The sequence below is a fragment of the Triplophysa dalaica genome, chromosome 12 (genome assembly GCF_015846415.1).
Source record: "Triplophysa dalaica isolate WHDGS20190420 chromosome 12, ASM1584641v1, whole genome shotgun sequence".
In the NCBI taxonomy this organism is placed as follows: domain Eukaryota; kingdom Metazoa; phylum Chordata; class Actinopteri; order Cypriniformes; family Nemacheilidae; genus Triplophysa; species Triplophysa dalaica.
Window position 1 is genome coordinate 7,056,775 of NC_079553.1, and position 20,942 is coordinate 7,077,716.

The following is a 20,942-nucleotide window of genomic DNA, read 5'->3' on the forward strand; positions in this document are numbered from 1 at the left end:
CATGCATGAGGGGAAAACCTGCATGAGGAAAACATGCATGAGGTCTTGAAAACCACTGAAGAAATAAACGGTCTACACCTGTAGATGTGTCACTGTTGCTCAAAATATTCAGATCTCGGATTTAATGCAGTTCTACTGGTTGGGCACAAGGAATAAAAAATCTGGTGTAATTCAACAAGACAACATCTACATGATGAACTGTACATTACACTGAAGCCAGCTTCAAAATAAGACAATGAAAAACTGGTATGAGGATTTTAAGGTGACATAATATGGACACACTCTGAGATTAGACTGCACTCTTGTGGATACTGAAGGTAGTTGACCCAAAAAGAACAGTAACTTATCATTTTTTCTTGATAAATGATATAAATGTCTCTAGAAAAACAGCACTTGTGGAGTTTCATGAATCACCATAACAATAAAATCAGCTAAAAACTTAACTGTTTTCAAATAAAGTCACCCACATCTTTGGCTGAAGGGTGAGAAAATTAAAAATGTTCGTTTTGGGTAAAAGTTCTCTTTGAAACAAAATCCTCATTCAACTGCTTTCTATTAGCTCTCAATGAGCCAGGTCAAAAACTATTCTGTTTTAATCATTTAGGTATTCAATAAATAATAATAAAACATTGCACTAAAACTCTTTTGTGTAATTGTGTATGTATTGAGAGTATAAACATAAGGTGCATGCATGCCTAAGGAAGCATTTTCAGGAACGGATTAATCATAACAAGAAATGTCTCATTGGCCAAAAGGTCTATGGCCTTTATGTCCTTCATTTTTTGTTTGAAATGATTCATACCTCAGTCATGTGATTTCTAAATAGGTCGACCACATGGTGTCCACTTCCTTAGCTAAAAAAAATTATCTTGGTGGTTACATTGTTTATCTACACCCTGCTATGCCAGCAATAGAAGAATTGTCAAAAATCGTGGAAGCTTAATAAAACATATTTATTTCTGTATAGGTACAAAAACTGTTGTACAAAGTTGGACTATATACTAGTTTTGATCTTAAGGTTGTACTTAGTTGTACTATATACTAGTTTTGATCTGAAGGTATATTTTGAACATGGCAGATCAATTCAAAAGAATTTGAAAGTGGAATTATGTGCATCAAAACTCTTCATCTTTTATAAATGTCTGAAAATCATATACTGTATATACATATTTATATGTCACAATCACGTTATGGGATCATAACACATCAAAGTCCAAAAAAATACTACAGTTTATGATGCTACGCCCAACCATATTTTAGAATAAGAAACCCTGAACATCACTATTCATTGTCTGATAATTGCTGTCATTGTAGCACTCCAGAGGATTACAATTCTTTTTAAAAGATGATCTGACACTTCGGGGAAACCTTGAAACTTTAATGTGATTTCATTTCCGATACTGCTGAAGATCACTGTATATGTCTGACTGTACACCATAAAGCTCCTGTAAAATAACATTTCAATATGCTTATGGTTAACGTCACTATATAACAAATCATTTGCATTTTGATTACTAGTATTATTTTGAAATTCAACCAAAATCTGTATTAAATATCTGTATTCAATACTTTTTATGAATAGTGCTTTATTTGTAGTTTTCAACAGGAACTAGATCAATGTTAACATTTAAAGAAGTTGCTTACCTGATAAGGTGATTCCTCTTCAGTCGTTTTCAATCTCATTGATGGCTGGAGAGTTGAAGCTTTGCCTTGGATCATAAAAATATACTATAGGTTATTAATCCCAACTCATGCATTCTATCTCTCCTACAAACATCAAATACAGAACGTACTTGGACTGCAGCATCTGGTCTGTGGATGCGAACTGCCTGTCCTTTTCTGGTGAGACACAAACCAGTAGACTGAGAGTGCAATGAGGAGTGTAAGTAGGATGTCACCGGTAATGAACCCAACAGCCACTCCAATCTCCAGCTGAGAGCACGAACTACAGTCTGAGATCAGAAGAGACACTGACTTGCACAATATGAAAAAAAAACACTAAACTGTATTTCAGAGATGTGTGCAGACAGGAATTACTACCTTGATCCCCCTCAACTAAGACTGCTGATGAAACTAAAAAAGCAAAAAATATTAGGAACCGTATGTTCTGAAGTAAATCAATATGTAAAAGCCATTTTATCCTGATTACTTACATTAATTATTAAGCATATTCAAATGAAGTATGCTCAAAAGACAGCAGTCACTGAAAGCAGTCACTGATCAGTAATTTTATTTTTTACTCATAGATATTATATTATGATTTAAGTTCTTGTCATAGAGATAAAACAGTGTCCAAATACAGGGAAGCTTTACAGAAATATATCAAAATGAATCATTGAAATGCTTATGTTTGTATCGAAGAAATAATATATTTAAATTTAAAATGAAATTGAAAAGTGGGTATGATTGTAAAGTTTACTCACCAAATAATACAAACATAGGGCCAGTTAAGCATAGAATCCTTCCCATAATGAACACAAAAGAGAATTGCTTGGGTTCTTAAAAAAACAACGTCTTAAAGGGTTAGATCACGCTGAATATCAAAGCAAATGATATGGACATTATCTTTTGCTAAATAACACTGTGATGATGACTTATCAACATCCATCAAAACAGAACTGAAAGATGAGAGGGCGGAGTTTATCTACTTGTAGACTGGTAACATTGTAGACTCTATCTCTCTCTCTCTCTCTCTCTCTCTCTCTCTCTCTCTCTCTCTCTTAAAACCATATTAAATCACAATTTAGTGTGTGTAATTTTCTTTTGAATTTTTTTACACAAAATTGTCTTTTTATAAAAACCAAACAATTGAAATACTACAAAGCTTAAACCTAAAAATGTGCTTACAGGTCATATAGGTCACAGATTTGGGTAACACTTTACATTATGGTTCTGTAAGGGACCACCCTCTGCTTCAATGACGGTATCCAGAGGCGTGGCAAAGGCTTCAACGTGTTCTTGTCTTTCCTTTGTTTAGCGAAACAAAACTTGAATGAAAACAAAGTTCATTGAATCACCTCTGTTATATCTGACTCCAATTTAGATATATCATGATTTCTTATTTATTTAAAAAAAATACAATTAGGTAATTAAGGTTTATGTTTGATTATCCCTCTTTACTCTAAACTATATTCACTCATCCGATTCTCATGTCAATTAGTCTCGTGCCGGCCGTTTATACGCGGATCTCACGGTCACAAACTCAGTCTTGTTCATTGCCAGAGGTAAGAGACCAGTAACATTTAGGTGGCTGCCCCCTGCCACACATTGCTAAACACACCTTTTTGGTCAGCCTTGATAGATCTGGATAGAAACATACACTTGTTTCTTGTTTATTTCATTTTATTATTCTATTTCATTTATCCCATTTATTACAATATTTATTCATTCTTTTATTTTATCATTCACTTCTATTCATATTATTTGTTCCTTACTTTCCTGTTGTTTAACCTCATTGGGAGTTGTATTGTGTCTTATACTGACATGATTATCCGTTGGTCTCCATCTCAAGGTCCATAATAATGTCACGAGACAATGTTTTGAAACTATAATCTTGAATGGTTAAAAACACATATTGAATCTATTTCTAGTCAGACGAAGTTTGACAGAGCTTGACTGAGCATCAACGCACAACTGAGATTATTCAATAAATCATTTGTCTGTCTATTTAACATCACTTCGTCTCCTGCCTGCTGTTCTTCCCTTCATCTCTATATCTCCCTGGTGGTTGGGTTAAAGGATTGACTCACAATGGAGTTGATATTTCCAGGTTTCATTTGTTCCTGACGGAGAGAGACCTAGTGAAACTGGACTCAAAGTTTAGATCTATAAGATCTACAAAACATATCTCATAGTTGGATCTATCAGCCTAGATCAGTGGTTCTCAAACTTTGTCTTAAGTACCCCTTTATATGATTTTTTCAAATCTTGACCAGACAACAACATTTTACTTTAAAATACAGTCAAATGAGAGTCAAAAAGTTATTATATCTAAATGTATTAATTTATTTGTATGCATCTTTGTGTAGTCATAATTTCATATATAAATACAATTATCATAATTTTCATGATTTATTCCTAAATGTCAGTTTCTCTCACGTACCCCCTGCAGTACCCCTGGGGGTACGCGTACCCCCATTTGAGATCACCTGGCCTAGATTATTAACACCTAATCACAAGCAACAATTGTTTATATTTTTGCCAACCATCCTTAAATACCAAACCAGAACAAAACATTATGGAAATTCTTGGATTTGGCTTGGATTGGGTCTTGTGATTGCAGGGGCTGTACACAATCTACATACAGTAGGTGATTGGTGAGAGTAACCAAATGTGTGAGACATGTTCCAGTACTGAGGAAAGTTTGCTTAGTTCTTGCAAGACTTTGTCGTTACATTCTTTTGTTATGGGAGTGAGACCACATACACCAGTTACAGAGACCTTTTGGATGATACCAAACATGCATATGTTTTGTGTGTATGTGTAGTGTTCTTTTCTTGTGTAAGGTCCATGGGTGAGCTTTTGGGTGTCCTGCGTTGAGTGAGAGGGGAGGAATGGACCAGTTGGGAGTTCAGGGTGAGGTGAGCATTTTTGATTCAAGGGTAGGCATCGTTTGAGATGTAGATCTTATCTCAGTAGGGAGTTTGCTGTACTGGAGGAAGTCCGTTGTTTCTCAAAGGAAGGTGTCCTTTTGGTTCAGGTCTCCCACTGTACTGAGAGATGCTCTCTGTCTTTTCTCGAGAAGATGCTCTTTGATCAGGAGTGGGTGCGTTGTTTTTAATGAAGAGGGCGCCCCTTTGGTCTAGGTTCCCACTGTGCTTAGAAACATTCTTTGTTTCCATGGAGAAGAATAATGTCTCTGGTCGGGACATCTTGGCTCTGACCTTACAGTTCCCTTCATAAAGCTTTTATAAATGTGTTCATTAATGATTAATAAGTCAAATTCAAATCTATTATAAAGCAGTTATAACTGCGTAAATAAAAAGGGGATTCTAACGAAAAACCTGCCAAATAGTGAGCCATTTAGAACTCAAATCATGATGCTTATCCAAACATTTGATCACTTTTTAACACTAAATGCACCAAAGTTGTTGTAAACTTGTTCGTTCACGATGTTTTATTAATGATTCAATTTCTTTCAACAGTTAAGCAAAACCAGAAAACATCTATTTATTATTTATTGTAGAAACAGAATGCTTGCATCTCTGATGTGAATCATATATTTAGAAGTATTGACAACCCATGAAAGTGCACTTTATAGAAAAGTGGATGTCAGTGAAGTATTCACTTTTATTAAGCATTTATAATTTGTGAGTTAAATGGCTCACTATTCGGCAGGTATTTCGCTAGAATCCCTTTTTATTTAAATGACTTATTAATCGTTATTTGAACACATTAATAAAGGGAACCTTTATGTAAAGCGTAACCAAGATTTGTGCATTTGTCGCTTTCTTACCAACGAAGTTTCATTTACTCATAATTTAGGTGTATAAGAGCAAGAGGCCAGTTAGAGGAACTTGTTTGGGTGTTGTTGTGGTTAATGGCCTCGCAGCACAGGATGTGACTACTAAAGCCATTAACTGATAACCTCAGAAACAAAATCTACAGTTTGTCCCACTTCAACAACTTCATAAATGAGGATGTGTTATGAGGTGTGTGAATTTTCCGAAGTTGTTCTGATATTTTTATTTTAATGTTGGTGGTTTAATGATCAGGTTACTTCGCAAGGTTCAGTCCAGACAAATCATCTCTGTTTGTCTTGTTACTGTATAAAGTAGGGCTTTTGACCCGAAATAAGTCTAATACTATTACTATATACTATTTAACAAATACATGAAAAAAGTATTTATTGTTTTATAAAGCACGACAACACAGTGAGGCTACAGAAGTGTGATATTCTTTATTGGAATGGCATAAAAAAAAACAGTATGTGGATTTAAGTGTGTAGAAGTGAAGTGTAGATTCCGTGTCTGCATACAACTGAAGAAGTCATTTATGTGGTAAAAATTCCCTTGTGCTGAATCTTTTCCTTGTTGTTCTTCTTTTTTTGTAAAGAGTCACAGTCCGGTGCTTGTTTTGGACCAAAGTATTTCCAGGAGATTCCAGAGCACTCACTACACTCATTCGTCACAATAGCAACATAACAACACAGATGTTCCTTACTGACACACAAACGACAGAAGCCAAAAGTGGCCAATAACACTTATAGGCACATAAGAGATGTGGCAGATCAGCAGCCAGAAACAATCTCTTCTTGTGGTCAGTTATCAGATAAGAAGAGAATTGATTGCAACAGTTTAAGATCATTAGATAACACAATTGTCAAACTGCATATACAAATCTGCATTTTCCAGGGCTGGAAATGAATTTTAAGATCTGTAAGGGGGCGCTCCACTTCAAAAAGTACAGGATCTCTATCTTTTATCCACGTTATGGCCTCCAAATGCTAATTTCATACATAAATATAGATGGATTTTCTGCATGTGTGGTTTAATATTAGAAACTATCTCTCCAACTAGAGTCCGTCCAGAACTTTGTCCATTTCCAGCACTGCACTGAACACATACAATATAGAAACTTAAAGCCAATTTTTGTATTATATTAGGTAAAATATTATCAATGGCTTGTGGTAAAAGGATGAGGCAGATACAGATTCAATTATAGACTTCCTTATATAATAAATCTGTTCCAAACATGTGTGATATATGGGGTCTACATAGAGTCTTGTTCTGACAAGGACCCACAGCATTTTTTGTTACATAAATAGAAGGTTTCTTATAAAAAAAAACTAATCTCAGTAGGATAAAAAGATGGCACCTAAATTACCCACAAAATTACAGAGTTATGTATTTATTGCTGTTAAGACATTGAATGATTTCCTATTTCTGATCCTTTCATTTTATACATTTTTTATCCTTTCCATTTTCATTTAAACAGTTCATACAAAAATTAATTTACTCACCGGCAGGTTGCTTCAAACCTGAATAAATGTTTTTGTTCCAGTGAACACAGAGAAAGATATTTGGAAAAATGTTAGCAATTTTCAGTTCTGGGACTCCATTACCATAGTAGGCAAAAAAATATAGTTTTTGTTCTGCTGAACACATAATGATATATTTTAAAGAATTTAGGGAAACAAAGAGTTCTCAGGCTCCTTTGAATACCATTAATACTTCCTACTATGTTATTCAATGATGTCCTGGAACTGAAACTTACTAACATTCTTCAAAATATCTTTGTATTCATCGGAACAAAGTCATTTTTACAGGTTTGAAATAACATAAATAGCCTACCCATGCTGATTTCTTCATGACATAGACATTGTATGAAACACTGTCTCTTATTTACATGGAATAAATGATAGTAACCTTATTTAATTACATCATGTCCGAAAAAATCTTATTGAATGAATTGTTCATGTCAGTCTTCCAAAGATCTTCATGATTTGCAGTTTGCTCTGACATTCATGTAGACTTCATCAGCTAAAGAAACACATGAATATGTGAATGTTACATTTTCTCTTTCTATTTCACACTTGTTATCAGACAATTGTTAGTGTATGCATCAGGTCTTACCGTTTTCCCTCTTTTGTCTGCGTTTGCTGGCATACCAGTATGTGGTACAAACAACCAGGACCGTCAGGGCAACATCAGCAAATATAAAACCCACTACAGTGCCAGGGCTTATTCCATAACATGAGCCGCTGTCTATGGGAAAGATATAGCTGTTTAGATTTGTGATGTACCCAGTGAATTACAGTAGATTCCAATAAAATTCTATAAAATAATTACAATAGATTTAAAAACAGATAGAAATTCTTACCTTCTGTAGCATTGACCGCAGCTTACATAACACACAAAAGGAAAAATATAATGAATACATAAAATATTTACAGTACATCCCTTTTTATTATATTTTTCATGTGCAACACTGAAGAAATAACACGTTGCTACAATGTAAAGTAGTGAATGTACAGCTTGCAAAACAGTGTTAATTTGCTGTCCCCTCAAAATAACTCAACACACAGCCAATAATGTCTAAACCGCTGGCAACAAAAGAAAGTACAGGTAAGGGAAAATGTCCAAATTGGGCCCAGTTAGTAATTTTCCCTCTCGGTACAATGTGATTCTTAACTGTTACAAAGTCTCAGGTGTGAATGGGGAGCCGGTGTGTTAAATTTGGTGTTATCGCTCTCATGCTCTCATACTGGTCACTGGAAGTTCAACATGGCACCTCTCTGAGGATTTGAAAAAAGAATTGTTGCTCAACATAAAGATGGCCTAGGCTATAAGAAGATTGCCAAGACCCTGAAACTGAGCCAGCACGGTGGCCAAGACCATACAGCTGTTCAACAGGCATTAAAACCGGCAGCGAAAGCGCTTCTTCTGCGTGCTTAAATCCCATACATCCAATGCATTAGGGATGGGTATCCCTTGCTGCGTTGAGGGAGCCGCAGGTGGCAGGGCATGCACGTGACTGTGGTTCAGATGTAGCCGGATTGCTGCAGAGGTGGAAGGTGTCAGCCTGTCAGTGCTCAGACCATATGCCGCACACTGCATCAAATGTGTCTGCATGGCTTTCGTCCCGGAAGGAAGCCTCTATTAAAGATAATGCACAAGAAAGCCCGCAAACAGTTTGCTGAAGATAAGCAGATGAAGGACTTTGATTACTGGAACCATGTCCTGGGGTCTGATGAGACCAAGATAACCTTATTTGGTTCAGATGGTGTCAAGTGTGTGTGGCGGCAACGAGGCGAGGAGTACAAAGACAAGTGTGTCTTGCCTACATGGTGGTGGGAGTGTCATGGTCTGGGGCTGCATGAGTGCAGCTGGCACTGGGGAGCTACAGTTCATTGAGGGAACCATGAATGCCAACATGTACTGTGACATACTGACGCAGAGCATGATCCCCTCCCTTGGGAGACTGGGCCGCAGGGCAGTATTCCAACATGATAACGACCCCAAAAGAAGCTGAGGGAAAAGGTGATGGACTGATCCAACGTTAGTCAGTATTGTCATGATACTAAACTTCGGTACAAGTCGGTATTAAATTCGACGATACTTGCATTTCCCGATATCATTTTGAGCGCTGTTGAACAGATTATGAAAGACCTCTGATTGGCCATTATGTTTCCAAGCTCATCGGATATGTCTTCGAATGGCTCCTTACGAGCGCTTGCGCAACCAAACCCGATACACAGATACAGACGTAAGCGTTTGAAGGTCTATCAAAGTCAAAATCAAACGCTTCCTTGTGTATCTGTGTAAGCGCTCGGTAGAGAGTTCAATGTAATGAGCATTTCACGCGTTTCCGGGTTTGGTTAGGCGAGCGGAAGGTCTATAACATCCACCAGCTCCGTGATGTCGTCCAAGAGGACTCTGGTCGCAACCTGTGAAGCTCTGGTGAACTCCATGACCAAAAGGGTTTAGGCAGTGGTGGAAAATATTGGTGGCCACACAAAATATTGACACTTATTTTCACTTAGGGGTGTACACACTTTTGTTGCCAGCGGTCAAGACATAAATGGCTGTGTGTTGAGTTATTTTGAGGGGACAGAAAATGTACACATTTATACAAGGTGTACACTCACTACTTTAAATTGTAGCAAAGTGTCATTTCTTCAGTGTTGTCACATGAAAAGATATAATATTTTTTTTTAAATATGTAAAGGCTAAACTCACTTCTGTGAGATACTGTATAAAAATGAATAAAGCTTCTTATAAATTCTTAGATAAATAAAAGGTTTTTTATAAAATTTAGCAGTAAAATCTACTTTATGCCACAAAATAACTCAAAATGTAATCACAGCTAATATTTGCAGTTCCTGTCAGATAAATATTACATAATGACCTAAAACACCAAAGACCTTCCTGCTGCTAAATGGTGTCAGCGAGTCATTTAGATGAGGAAACCAACACACATGAAAAACACTCTTCCAGTCTGCTGTCAGTTATCATGCACCCCCATAATGTGCACACAATAATGAACAGGATATTGCTGCAAAACACACATTTTTTGCTTAGTGGTCGCAAACTAGCAGAGGGGTGAGAAAAGAGAGGTGGAAAAAAGTCTCACCTATCAGCAAAACGAACAAAACAGCAAGAGGACCTTTGATTGTCATTTCCTGTGTATTGTTGTGCCCTTTTGAGAAAAGAACAGAAAGTTCAGGCATGAAACATGCATATGCATTTATCCTATTAATGTAAAAACAATATATTTTGCACTATTATAGCGTTAACAGAACTCAACATTTACTGCAGCTTATTTGCAGTCATATGCAATAGTTTAAAGGAAAGCGGGTCTTTGCAATCGACTAAAATGAAACATTAACATACACTTCCTTTCATTCATTAAAATAGCATTAAAGTTATTAGTGCGACAGTATTGCTATCATTTTGTTGACATTCCAATAAAAACACTTTCATTTATACATGTTTTTTCATTTGACAAGTTATGCAAACGTGATCTGTGATGATGCGGCGATAATACACAGATTAAAACTTAATACATCTTTATTAAAATTACACAAAAGCCTGTTTAATACTGCACACGGAATATCACACACGCTGTGAAATGTGCAGAGTTTTATTGCGGTTTGAGGCAAGTGTTTGAAGCTAGCATAAATAAGAACACCAATCCTAGAAAAAAAAACATTCACTATTGCGTGACTGTGTCGACTCTAATACAATACAGTACTATGCTCTACTACAATAAGTCACAGGTGCAATGTTATAAGCAATATTTTAGCTTTTTAAGAACAATGAAGAGTAGCATATACAGCACTTACCAGTGGAGAGATGAGCTGCGATTGAGTCACCTTCGATTTTGACTGACATCAGTCATTGGAGTGTTAACCGTCTCAGCCCACAATGTTTTCCCCTTGTGAGCCATTTGAGTTGGTGTAGCCTTTGAGTATCATTTTCCGACTGCCCCCAAATTGGTAGAGCACCAAGTTGGGAAAAATTTATTTATACAACATAATTTTTTTACATATACAAAAATGATTTGAAATTAGCCATATAAGATGGGAACTGAAAAAAGTAAGTTTCCGTTTATACACTCTTTATACAGTGTAAATCGAGGGGGACAATTATGTTGCTTTTTTCTGCCCTAAATTATATATGAATGTAATTTAAAGCTATAATTTAATCTTTTCCTTTATGTAGGATTTCAATTAAATGAGAAAACACAAGTAAAATTATAAAGAACAGAAACAAAAGAGAACAGAGAACAGAAAATAAAACAAAACAAAACAAACAAACAAAACAAAACAATTAACTGAAGTAAAGACACGGGTCCTTGTAATTTACAACATACGAATATAGTAATGCCCTAAACATTATAATACTTTAATCTTTCATTAATTTAGCCTTTTTATATCAACTATACTCTTGAATATAAACTAAATACCCAAGTTGTCATTGGTGTTGGTCTACAGATTACAAGTATTGTTCTTTTATCGACAGTAAACTTTCAATCAATACTCTTTTTATTTTGAAAAGCAGCGGTTCATTTAGCCTTGTAGTTTGCATTTGATTTCTTGTTCTTAAGTACTAGACATAGTTTAGTCTGGCCCACCATTAAAACATTTGGCTATGAAAATAAAAAATGTTAACACTTTAGTTCCAATTCCTATGAGAAAGTAAGGGTAGAGGAAACAGTACATATTCACACTATATGATTCATTATCTGAAAAAGACTAAAGTGCAGGCTCGTCCCAACAACCCAACACAAAAGAGCCAACATAAAATATATTTAGATCAAACAAAGTTTACTATAAAACACATAACTTACAAAAAGAAAAACAGTATTAATAACAATAAAAGTAAAATGTAGTGTTTGCCGCTCTGCGGTTTCGAAATCATTTCAATGTGTCGCAGTGGAAAATTTGCAGCATATAATGAAACCTATTTCCACACGATTGTTAATTCTCTAATAACACTAGCTATAGTATGAACAAAACAAACGCTTTTCCCAATGTCCCAATCTACATTTATTGCAGCTTATTTGTGGGGTAAATGAACTGACATACAGTAAAATCAACGAATCAATAAAACACATTCAGTTTTATAATACATACTTTTTAGAGGGTAAAAAAATAAGAGAAAACTATTTACTTACTGAACGGAAAAGGTAGCAACATTACTCAAATGTTCCAATAAAAAATAATAAAAAGAAAGACTTTCTAGTGCAGAATTATAAGGTCAACATTATCACTCTTGAATTCATTATCAGAGCTCTGTTTCAGACCTTTGTCTTTTTCTTGGCGGGGTACATGAAGGGGATTGGTCTGTAGTGTGTGTGACACATTTATTAGGAGAGTCAGAGACCGCTGCATGCTTCATAAAATGTTGGATCATATCTTTTTCAGGAAGAACCTGTCCACAAGTCACACATTCATGAAGCTCACCCTCTGAAATATCCACTCCACTGTCTTCATCACCGATCTCCACTTCTTGATCCACTTCCACCTCTACATCACACATGTTTCCATCTTGCACGGTTGCTTTGCAAAGTCTCTCGTCTTCACTGGAATCTTTGAGCTGACCTTTATCAAAAGCAGTTTCCGAAGAACTAGAGACAAGGCTACTTGATACTGATGACTGAAGGGTTTGCTTCTCTGCTATTGTTGTTAAAGGGACAGTACCTTCTGCTAATAGAGGTGAAGAGTCAAAATCTTTAACATCCTCTGCCTCAGAATGAGCAGTAACATTCAGTCCCTGATTTAGTACAACCACATCTGCCGCCTGTTTACCAACATCAGAACTCTTATCTTCCAAGATGGTCCACATCTTTCTAGCGGTACCGTTATCGCCTTCCATTGGAATCAGTATATTTGCTGGAATGTTGGTTCCGCTCTGTCCTGCGTTGTCTTTCTGTGCCTCTTTACAAATAACAGGACTGGTTGGGACCACTGGCATGGATATAACACATGGAGCAGGAGATGGGGTTTTTAAGACTAGGGATGAGGGTAACATGTTTTGTGAGATTTTGGTAGGATCTGAGGTAGATAAGGACTGTGAAGCAGGAACTGGCAGAATCATGACCAAGGGAATGCCTGGAGGAGGGTCTTTAGGTAAAGCAAATTTCCACACACCATCAGCAGGCTGTTTTTGGTCCCCCATTGGGATAACGTGGGCCACCTTGTTATGAGACAATGTGATGAGGTTTGAGTCCTGACCGACAGTTTGGAAGACGACGTTAGGGATGATTAGTTTCGTTTGTTGTGGAGAGGAGATTTTCTTCAGTTTAGGTTTCTTTGCTGTAGGCTGTAAACAGAATTGCTGATTACTATACAGGGAAAGGTGATTGGAACAAATATAATTTTTATTAAAGGGATAGTTCACACGAAAAAATTATATCCTTTTATCATTTACTCAACCTCATGTCACTCTAAACCTGTATGACTATCTTGAGACTTTCTTGTGAACAATGGTAACTAAACAACATTGACCGTGGTTGACGTCCATCATATGGCACAAGACAACCAAGACATTCACACAGTTACACTGTATACAGGTTTTGAACATCACAAGGGTAAATAAATGATAGAATGTTGAAAAACTTTAACTATTAATACACAATATTTGTATGTAAATACACACAGCTATGGTCAAAGATGATGTCCAACTTGGAAAATGTATTTCTTGATTTATTAAATGCATAGTTGTGTATGGAGTATAAAGTTTTAAGAAAATTTTATAGAAGCTTGGCAAAAGATGACAAAACATGCACAAAGCTAACCGAGAGAAAAAAATTAAAAAAATACTACAAGAGATGTATGAATTGTAGTAAATGTTTACTTCATTTCCTGTCAGCTTTTTGTTATTATTTCGAAGGCATTCAAAGCAAATATTATACAAATGTGCTATATATTATGTATGAATATATATGTATAGCAAAAGGCACTTACCACTTGTGGAATCACCAGTCCACACGTTTTAAGGTGGCTGTCATAACCCTGTTGATGTGGAAAGCCCAAGCCACAGTCTTTACAGAGACAGGGCCGCTGCGCTGCATGTCCTCCCATGTGTGACATAAGCATGAGGGACGAACGGAAACCCATTCCACATTCAGCACACTTTAGGACCCTCTGGTGAGTGCTCCCGTGCTGCTTTAATTCCTCCACGCTCGCACACACCTGGCCACACTCCATGCACCGGATCTCGTCCGTTGTTGAAGACATGGCCCCCTGATGACCCCAGCATCCTGTGTCCTTCTTATGCTTGTCAAAGTCCTCCGAACTCTGAAAGAAAACCAAACAGGCCATGCACTGGGTGTGCTCTGGCTTACAATCGTGATTTCGGTAAAGAGACGGTAACCGAAAATGCCGTTTGCACTTTAGACACGTATACGGCAAGAGGCCCGAGTGGGAGAAGCTGTGGCGCAACAGGGAAGCCTTACTGGAGTACGTCCGGTCGCAGTCAGAGCACGAGAATACGCCTCTGCTGTGCCCTTCCAAGTGCCGAAGAAGAGACTTGCGCTTACGAAAACTAGAACCACATTTGAGACACATGTGTCTTTTTGCCTGTTGCCTGTGTTTGTCCACGTGATCTTGGCACACCTCTAGGTCAGTGAAAATCTGCTTGCAGAAATCACACTGATAGAACTCATCCTCGAAATGGTTCGTATCCAAATGCTTCTGGAGTTGTTCCTCTGTCTCAAAGGTGGTGGAGCAAACCTTACAGTGGATTGAGGCCTTTTGCGAGTGGGAACGGAGGTGTGCGCGGTAGTTGACTAACTGACAGAACTGCTTGCTGCATTCATCGCAGCGGTATGGTCGGACACCCGTGTGCATATTTAAGTGTTCTCGAAGTAAGAACAGAGAGGGAAAGATAGCGTCACACACATGACAGTAATTTTCCCCATTCTCTCCGGATCCAGGGGTCTCTGAAAAAAAAGAGATTTTTTTTATAAACGGTTATATAAACAGAAGCAGGAGTTAAAGAAATCATAAAAACTCACAAGCTATTCAAAATCATGTATTAAGGTTCTAAAAATACCTGAACATGAAATATCATCATCCCGTTCTTCTTCTTCTTCCTCCTCCTCCTCTTCTTCTTCTTCATCCTCCTGATCATCATCATCACTCAAAACGAATTCTGCATCCTCATCTGTTTTATCCTCAAAAGACATATGATCATCTATCTGAAGACTGTTTTTTTCCTCACTTTCCTCCTTATCATTGTTACTTGTATCGTCTTCTCTGGACTTCTGTTTGTCACTGTTTCTCCCCTCTGCAAACGTTCTTCTTTTTCTTCCCTTCCACTTATTAAAAATTATTTTCTCCCTATCCTCAAAGTTATCCGCTGTCAAATCCTCTTGAGGTTTTTCATTAATAATTGTAGTGTTCTGTCGTAGAGGAGAGGAATATTGATGGTCTTGTAGAACACTATTTTCAGCGGATCCACTCGGGACAATACTGGCATCCTCGTGGCTGTTTGGAGTCCCAGCTGATGACTTCTCGATGCTTGTCTGTGTTGGCAAAAATGTCTCTTTAACACTCTGCGGCTCGCAGAGAGGGAAATCCCAGCTTGAAAACCCCAACTCTGTCAACTGGATATCGAGAGTGAACTCTGAAGACATTATCTGCTTAAAAACACGCACAAATACTGTCAGTATGGGCTCGTGCACAAATCTGGGATAACGTTTTCCTAATATCGTCAAATATTTCAAGCTTCTGAATTTCTTATCCTACCCATGAGATTAGATTTGTCTGAACATGCTGCTCACTGAACTCAGTTGAACCGAGATTAAGACAAATACGCTCCTGCTTCCCTTGACATGCATGGTTTAACGTGCGGTGATATCTTATATTATAATAGCTTTTGGTTCATTTGTGTGCTATCAAACTTAATACTATAGTAAAGGGAGTAATTGGATTACCTAGCAGCCGTCGACACGAATTCCAGCACATTCGCTTCAGGGTGTTACGTTACTGTTCACAACAACAACGAAGCTCAAACCATTTAGTTGTTTTGGAAATTATCGACTACCATACATCGCGTTAAAAAACTGAAGGTGAGTGGGGTTGTAACTACCACCAACGTGGATTTTTTTTTTATGAGCGACTAACACCAAGCACAAATTAGGTTGCATGGGCACAGAGCATCACTGTATTGAAATGTGAATGACACAGTCCCGTCTGATCCTTCCGGTATCGATGGCCCGAGAGACGCGAGATTGCATATACTGCCACCTGTAGACGGGGAGAGATGTCACAGCTGAACACATTTGTGTCTTTTTGAGGGAATATGAGACATACTTGCATGTTTGAACTCGTCGTTTTTTTCAGCAAATGACAGATGTTTTTATCTATTTATTCTATATGTCAAGAAAACGCTTGTTGCAGACGTAAAGCGCCTGTGTATTCTTTCATGTTCTGTTTTTTTACGTTGGAAGGCGAAAGAAATCACGTTCGGTGGTATTTTAAAAGCGGCTATTGCGGCTAGCATTTGGATAACAAAATGGTAACTATGGTTACTGGGGTCAGTAGTTCAAAAGTATGTGATTTGATCCATTTTTTTTTTAATTACTTTTGTATGATTAGGATACATGGATGGATTTCAGCAACAAACATCTTAATTTTTTTATAAGAATTAATTTAATTTACTTTGACTGCTATAATGCATATTTAGAGGATATATTGGTGTACCAATTAAACCTTCCAGACAATTAAAAAAGTGCCTATAAATAATCCCCCAAACATTTAGCCTAGTTCCAATATATATCTGAATATTTGCAATAATTTGTTAGGGGTCAGATGAACAATCTGCATGTTAAATGAAATGGAAAAAGGAAGGGGGTGTTTTTTATTGTTTTATTGTCTTTGAAGTAAAAACACTTAGTGACCCCACATTCACCATACTATCTATTGTTTTTTTACATAGCTAATAGACCATATCGATATATGTGATGCTTTTAGAGAACTAGTAATCCAGGTTTGGTAATCTAAAAGTTTATCATGGTGGACCAGACACAAATTTAAACCAGATTTCCTGATTATGGATATTAAAGCATTGGATCTTCAAATCCAGATCATTCTCATCAAAATTAAAGTTTGGAACAACCGGGCGCAAGGCTACGTCCTTTCCGAAAGTGTGGAAGTCTGTGTGCTTTGAATTGACTTAAATGATTTATTAAATTGTCAAATAAGTATTAATACTAATTTTTTTAATTATTTTTGGTGAATTTTAACAATGCCCAAAGAGAATATCTAGTAATTTAAAACAACCACCATTGGCCCACATTTCTCTTGGCATAACACCAACTCCCATAGTCATTCATCATGAGTGAAATGTTTTATGACTGCACTAAAAATGGAAATAAATAAAACCAAAGACAGCAAATCAGTATACATTTAAAACGTTTCAATTAATTATTCAGACATTTAAAACATTTTATCTTGAGAAGTGTCACGATAGTGGGTAACATTAAAGTCAGATATCATGTAACACTGTATGCTACTATAGAAAATTGAAATTTTGAATCAAATTTAGTTAATGAGAATACAACCATTTAGTAGAATTTTCACCCACCATTATACACACTTCTAAAAATCATGTAAAAACAATAACACACATTAAATTCATAAAAAAAGATGTTAACATTAAAAAAAAAAAATAGTAAATGAAAAAGCCTTCAAACAATATATATTAAGGCTTTCGGTTGGGTTTCCGTTGATGGTATTAGTTACAACATGGTTATGCTAGAAACGTGAATTCAGGTATAAATTCCTTTAGCTAACCATGCGAAAGCTATGTACAGACATCATGAGACAGCCAAACATTGGGTTTCCAGTTTTCATGAACATGTTCACACATTATTAAACCGTATCCCTCCCACATCTGAACAATACTACTGTGTGTTGGAATTCTTTAAATCTAAAGCAAACCCTGACCCCAGCTACATTTCTATACACAAAATCTTGAAACTCTCTTCAACCCCCACATTTCTATTCTAAATTATCTCTTTCCAGCCGGCTTCTCTTCTTTTTCATGGGTCTGTTGATGTGCCTTCAGATTACTCTCTCTGCCAAAGCTTTTTCCACATGTGGGGCAGGTGTGCCGGTCAGCACTGTGGGCTCTAGCCATGTGGGCTTCTAGCTGATCAGGTCGGTTGAAACTCTCTTCACATTCTGCACAAGAATGAGGCTTCCTCTGCGTGTGCTTTTCTTTCTTATGTGCCCGGAGCTGTGCCAGGGCAGGGAAAGTGAGGTCACACTCAGAGCAAGGGATCTGCCGTGTTGGGTCTGGAACAGCTTTAGGTTTCTTTTCATCAATTTCTGCATCGTCATCTTCTGCCTTGGGCTCCAGGTCAGATTTAGGTGGGCGTCCTCGCCGGCCTCCCGTCTTTCCCTTTGCATCGGCAGAAGTTGGTGTTGCCGAAGCATTTTCTGAATCGTTTGCTTCCTCCGCCTCATCCTCCTTCTTCCGCTTTATTTTCTTTTCTCCGGTAACTGCACTGTCAGCCTTTGGGGGCCTCCCTCGACGTTTAACAGGGGTGCAACCATTGCAGTGACGTTCACCTGCGTGGTTCTCCTGATGTTGCAGTAGCTCTGCCTCTTCTTCAAAACCCTTACCGCATTTGCCACATCGATAGGTCTTGGCAGGATCATCTGCATCCTCTCCGTCCATGTGCACAGGGTGCTGGGCCAAACGGTGGTTACGCAAAAGTCCAGGACTTCTAAACATCTCGTTGCACTCTTTGCATGCAAACTGTCGTTCAGGACATACCTGTCGTCGATGTGTTGTCAGCTGGGAAAGGAAGACAAGTGAGATACAGAATTAAATGGTAAACAATGTAGCTAAAGCTGCATTTTCACTGTGAAGTTTAAAAAAATCCACACAAGCATGTGTAATTTCTTATATTCTCAAATCCATTTTAAGCCTTTTTCGTTTTTTTATTTAAGAGTTTATTTCCCATTCTTATAAAACTCCTCTCACCTCTGAGAATGTACGAAAGCTTTCTTGACAGTGTGCACATTTGAAGGGCTTGTCCTCCTTGTTGTGGGTCGACTGATGCTGTGTCAGCTCTTCAGAGGAGGGAAAGGTGCGGTCACACACATAGCAAGTGAACAGAGTATCGCACTGTTGATGCAAAAGGCAACAGATATCTCAGTATGCATTTCTTTCATATAAAAATAGATTAAAAACAATTATCTATAGCAAATATATGTGACAGGTTATAGTCATTAATTCAATTCTCAGTTTGACAATATCATCTTAATTTTAAAAGTTAGTTTATATTAGCAAATTTAATTGACAAATAAATATTGCTCATAGCAGAAGACTAGAGCCCAAATATTGGAGAAAACATGAATATCTGCATTTCTTAATGCTAACCTGCTGCAGTTGTTGTTTGTACTCTTCCCGATGACTCTTCTTCATGTGTCTTTCCTTGGCTTTTGAGTTGCAGAAAGTGATAAAACATTGAAAACACTGCAGGCTTTCATGCTGATCTAAATACAGAGAGAGAAGACAATTTCACAACACTGGTTTGGGACGGATACATACGATTTATTTATAAATAGCAGACATTAAATCGCAAGGTGTGTGAAATGCACTTCACAAAGGAAAAAGAAGTAGAAGGAAATGTGTTAACAGCATTTATAATTTAACTTATGTTTTTATTCTACCTGGAGTTGAAATGTTGGGACATTTTACTAGGCGTGATCTTTGCTGTACAGGTTAAGGTTACACTAAACAACACTTGATCACAATAATGCTAATGCATAATGCTTTCACAATTTTGATCTTTAGAAACTGGGGCAACATATATATTGGGTTTTAATGATTTGGTGCAAGACTCACATGATTGAAGTACAGGAGCTGGGTGAGGTTCCGGAATGATGATGGTAGTGAATGTGTCCTCTGTCTTCACGGGGGCCAGTTCAACATCAGCCGCAGTCTCTCCACCTCCCATGATCATTTCTTCCATCTTCAATACATCAGCGTCCATTCTGAGGACTTAAGGATTCAACGCACACCCGTTGTATCTACTGCAAATCTTACTGTAACACAAATGACAGACAGTTATTAAACAATTAGTTCTCTATACAAAACCTACACGACGTAGACTATGTGACGCAAACTAAAATTAAACATAATGAAACAAATAAACTGTTCCTACAATGAAACACGTGCGTTTGGCATTTACAATTACATTTGCACAACGCTGAATAAGCGAGGTATGTGCACCTGAGATATAATGGAAGATAACCTATATTTAGCTTCCATTGTAAGACAAACTAAGAAATTCACACCCGCAAAATGCCAAAAGTTTGTATATAAGTTAAATAAACAACGGTTTAGAGCGAAAAAGTGTTAGGAAATCAATGAGTATCCAAACAGGCGTTTTAGAGCCGCCTACCGTTTGTTTGTGTTAACTAAGCTAAGCTAACGTTAAGCTAAATGCTAACGAGGCCTTCTGGGCCCTAAAGCGGCTGTAAACCACTTCAACGCGGTGTAGCCTACGAGCTAACTCATCCCGTAATTGAATAATCCCCTCTACAAAAAACAATTATAATACAAAAGTCAAAACAAACATCAAGCAATAATAACAGTTATTACACGTGCCAGCCCGGAGAGCTCGAGGTTAAACTTGGAGCACACTAACAACCAAGTTCGCTGACTAAAGCCGCTTGAGACAAAGGCGGAAAATAAAGGGAATGTTCCTGTTTTTAAGGTAAAACACGTTAAACTTGACAGAATTCTTACCTTTGGGGAAAATACTTTTTCTGGTGGGAAAAAGCACATTCAATAAAGGGGGCGCAAACGCGAAACGTTAACGTTCCTCGGTGAATGACCCGCTCTCAGCCAATACAATTGAAAAACGTGCATCACGTGTCAACGGTCCGCTGTACTTTCCATTCTTGTCATAGAGAAGCAAGAAGAGGTACCGAGATGCCCTGTCTGACATGCAACATGTTTTAAACACTTTTA

The 20,942-nt window shown here is 37.4% G+C and overlaps 4 protein-coding genes across 8 annotated transcripts; all 4 read right to left on the reverse strand.

Moving 5' to 3' along the window:
- Positions 1-939: 939 nt before the first annotated feature.
- On the reverse strand, positions 940-2,591 carry tyrobp (transmembrane immune signaling adaptor TYROBP). The gene is made up of 5 exons (XM_056762008.1): positions 2,424-2,591; positions 2,041-2,073; positions 1,794-1,952; positions 1,645-1,709; positions 940-1,445 (listed from the first exon to the last, which is right to left on the reverse strand). The coding sequence occupies exons 1-5, from the start codon at positions 2,467-2,469 to the stop codon at positions 1,389-1,391; spliced, it is 360 nt and encodes a 119-aa protein (XP_056617986.1). The 5' UTR covers positions 2,470-2,591; the 3' UTR covers positions 940-1,388.
- A 3,289-nt stretch (positions 2,592-5,880) lies between these two features.
- On the reverse strand, positions 5,881-11,163 carry hcst (hematopoietic cell signal transducer). Its single transcript, XM_056762009.1, has 5 exons — positions 10,787-11,163; positions 10,075-10,140; positions 7,822-7,842; positions 7,575-7,706; positions 5,881-7,481 (listed from the first exon to the last, which is right to left on the reverse strand). Exons 1-5 carry the CDS (start codon positions 10,833-10,835, stop codon positions 7,438-7,440), a joined length of 312 nt encoding a protein of 103 aa, XP_056617987.1. The 5' UTR covers positions 10,836-11,163; the 3' UTR covers positions 5,881-7,437.
- A 220-nt stretch (positions 11,164-11,383) lies between these two features.
- Positions 11,384-16,422, reverse strand: wu:fe05a04 (zinc finger protein 184). 4 transcript variants are annotated; one of them, XM_056761951.1, is made up of 5 exons: positions 16,265-16,418; positions 15,886-16,198; positions 15,003-15,588; positions 13,913-14,889; positions 11,384-13,268 (listed from the first exon to the last, which is right to left on the reverse strand). In XM_056761951.1, the coding sequence occupies exons 3-5, from the start codon at positions 15,583-15,585 to the stop codon at positions 12,231-12,233; spliced, it is 2,598 nt and encodes an 865-aa protein (XP_056617929.1). In that variant the 5' UTR covers positions 15,586-15,588; positions 15,886-16,198; positions 16,265-16,418; the 3' UTR covers positions 11,384-12,230. The 4 variants fall into 4 exon arrangements, with proteins under 4 accessions (XP_056617929.1, XP_056617928.1, XP_056617931.1 ...); XM_056761950.1 differs by having other exon boundaries at positions 15,886-16,422; XM_056761953.1 differs by having other exon boundaries at positions 15,003-15,591; positions 15,886-16,422.
- A 926-nt stretch (positions 16,423-17,348) lies between these two features.
- LOC130432556 (zinc finger protein 85-like) lies at positions 17,349-20,851 on the reverse strand. 2 transcript variants are annotated; one of them, XM_056761983.1, is made up of 5 exons: positions 20,718-20,851; positions 19,812-20,011; positions 19,344-19,459; positions 18,945-19,088; positions 17,349-18,755 (listed from the first exon to the last, which is right to left on the reverse strand). In XM_056761983.1, exons 2-5 carry the CDS (start codon positions 19,957-19,959, stop codon positions 17,964-17,966), a joined length of 1,200 nt encoding a protein of 399 aa, XP_056617961.1. In that variant the 5' UTR covers positions 19,960-20,011; positions 20,718-20,851; the 3' UTR covers positions 17,349-17,963. The 2 variants fall into 2 exon arrangements, with proteins under 2 accessions (XP_056617961.1, XP_056617960.1); XM_056761982.1 differs by having other exon boundaries at positions 19,812-20,007; positions 20,718-20,805.
- Between the last annotated feature and the right edge of the window lie 91 nt (positions 20,852-20,942).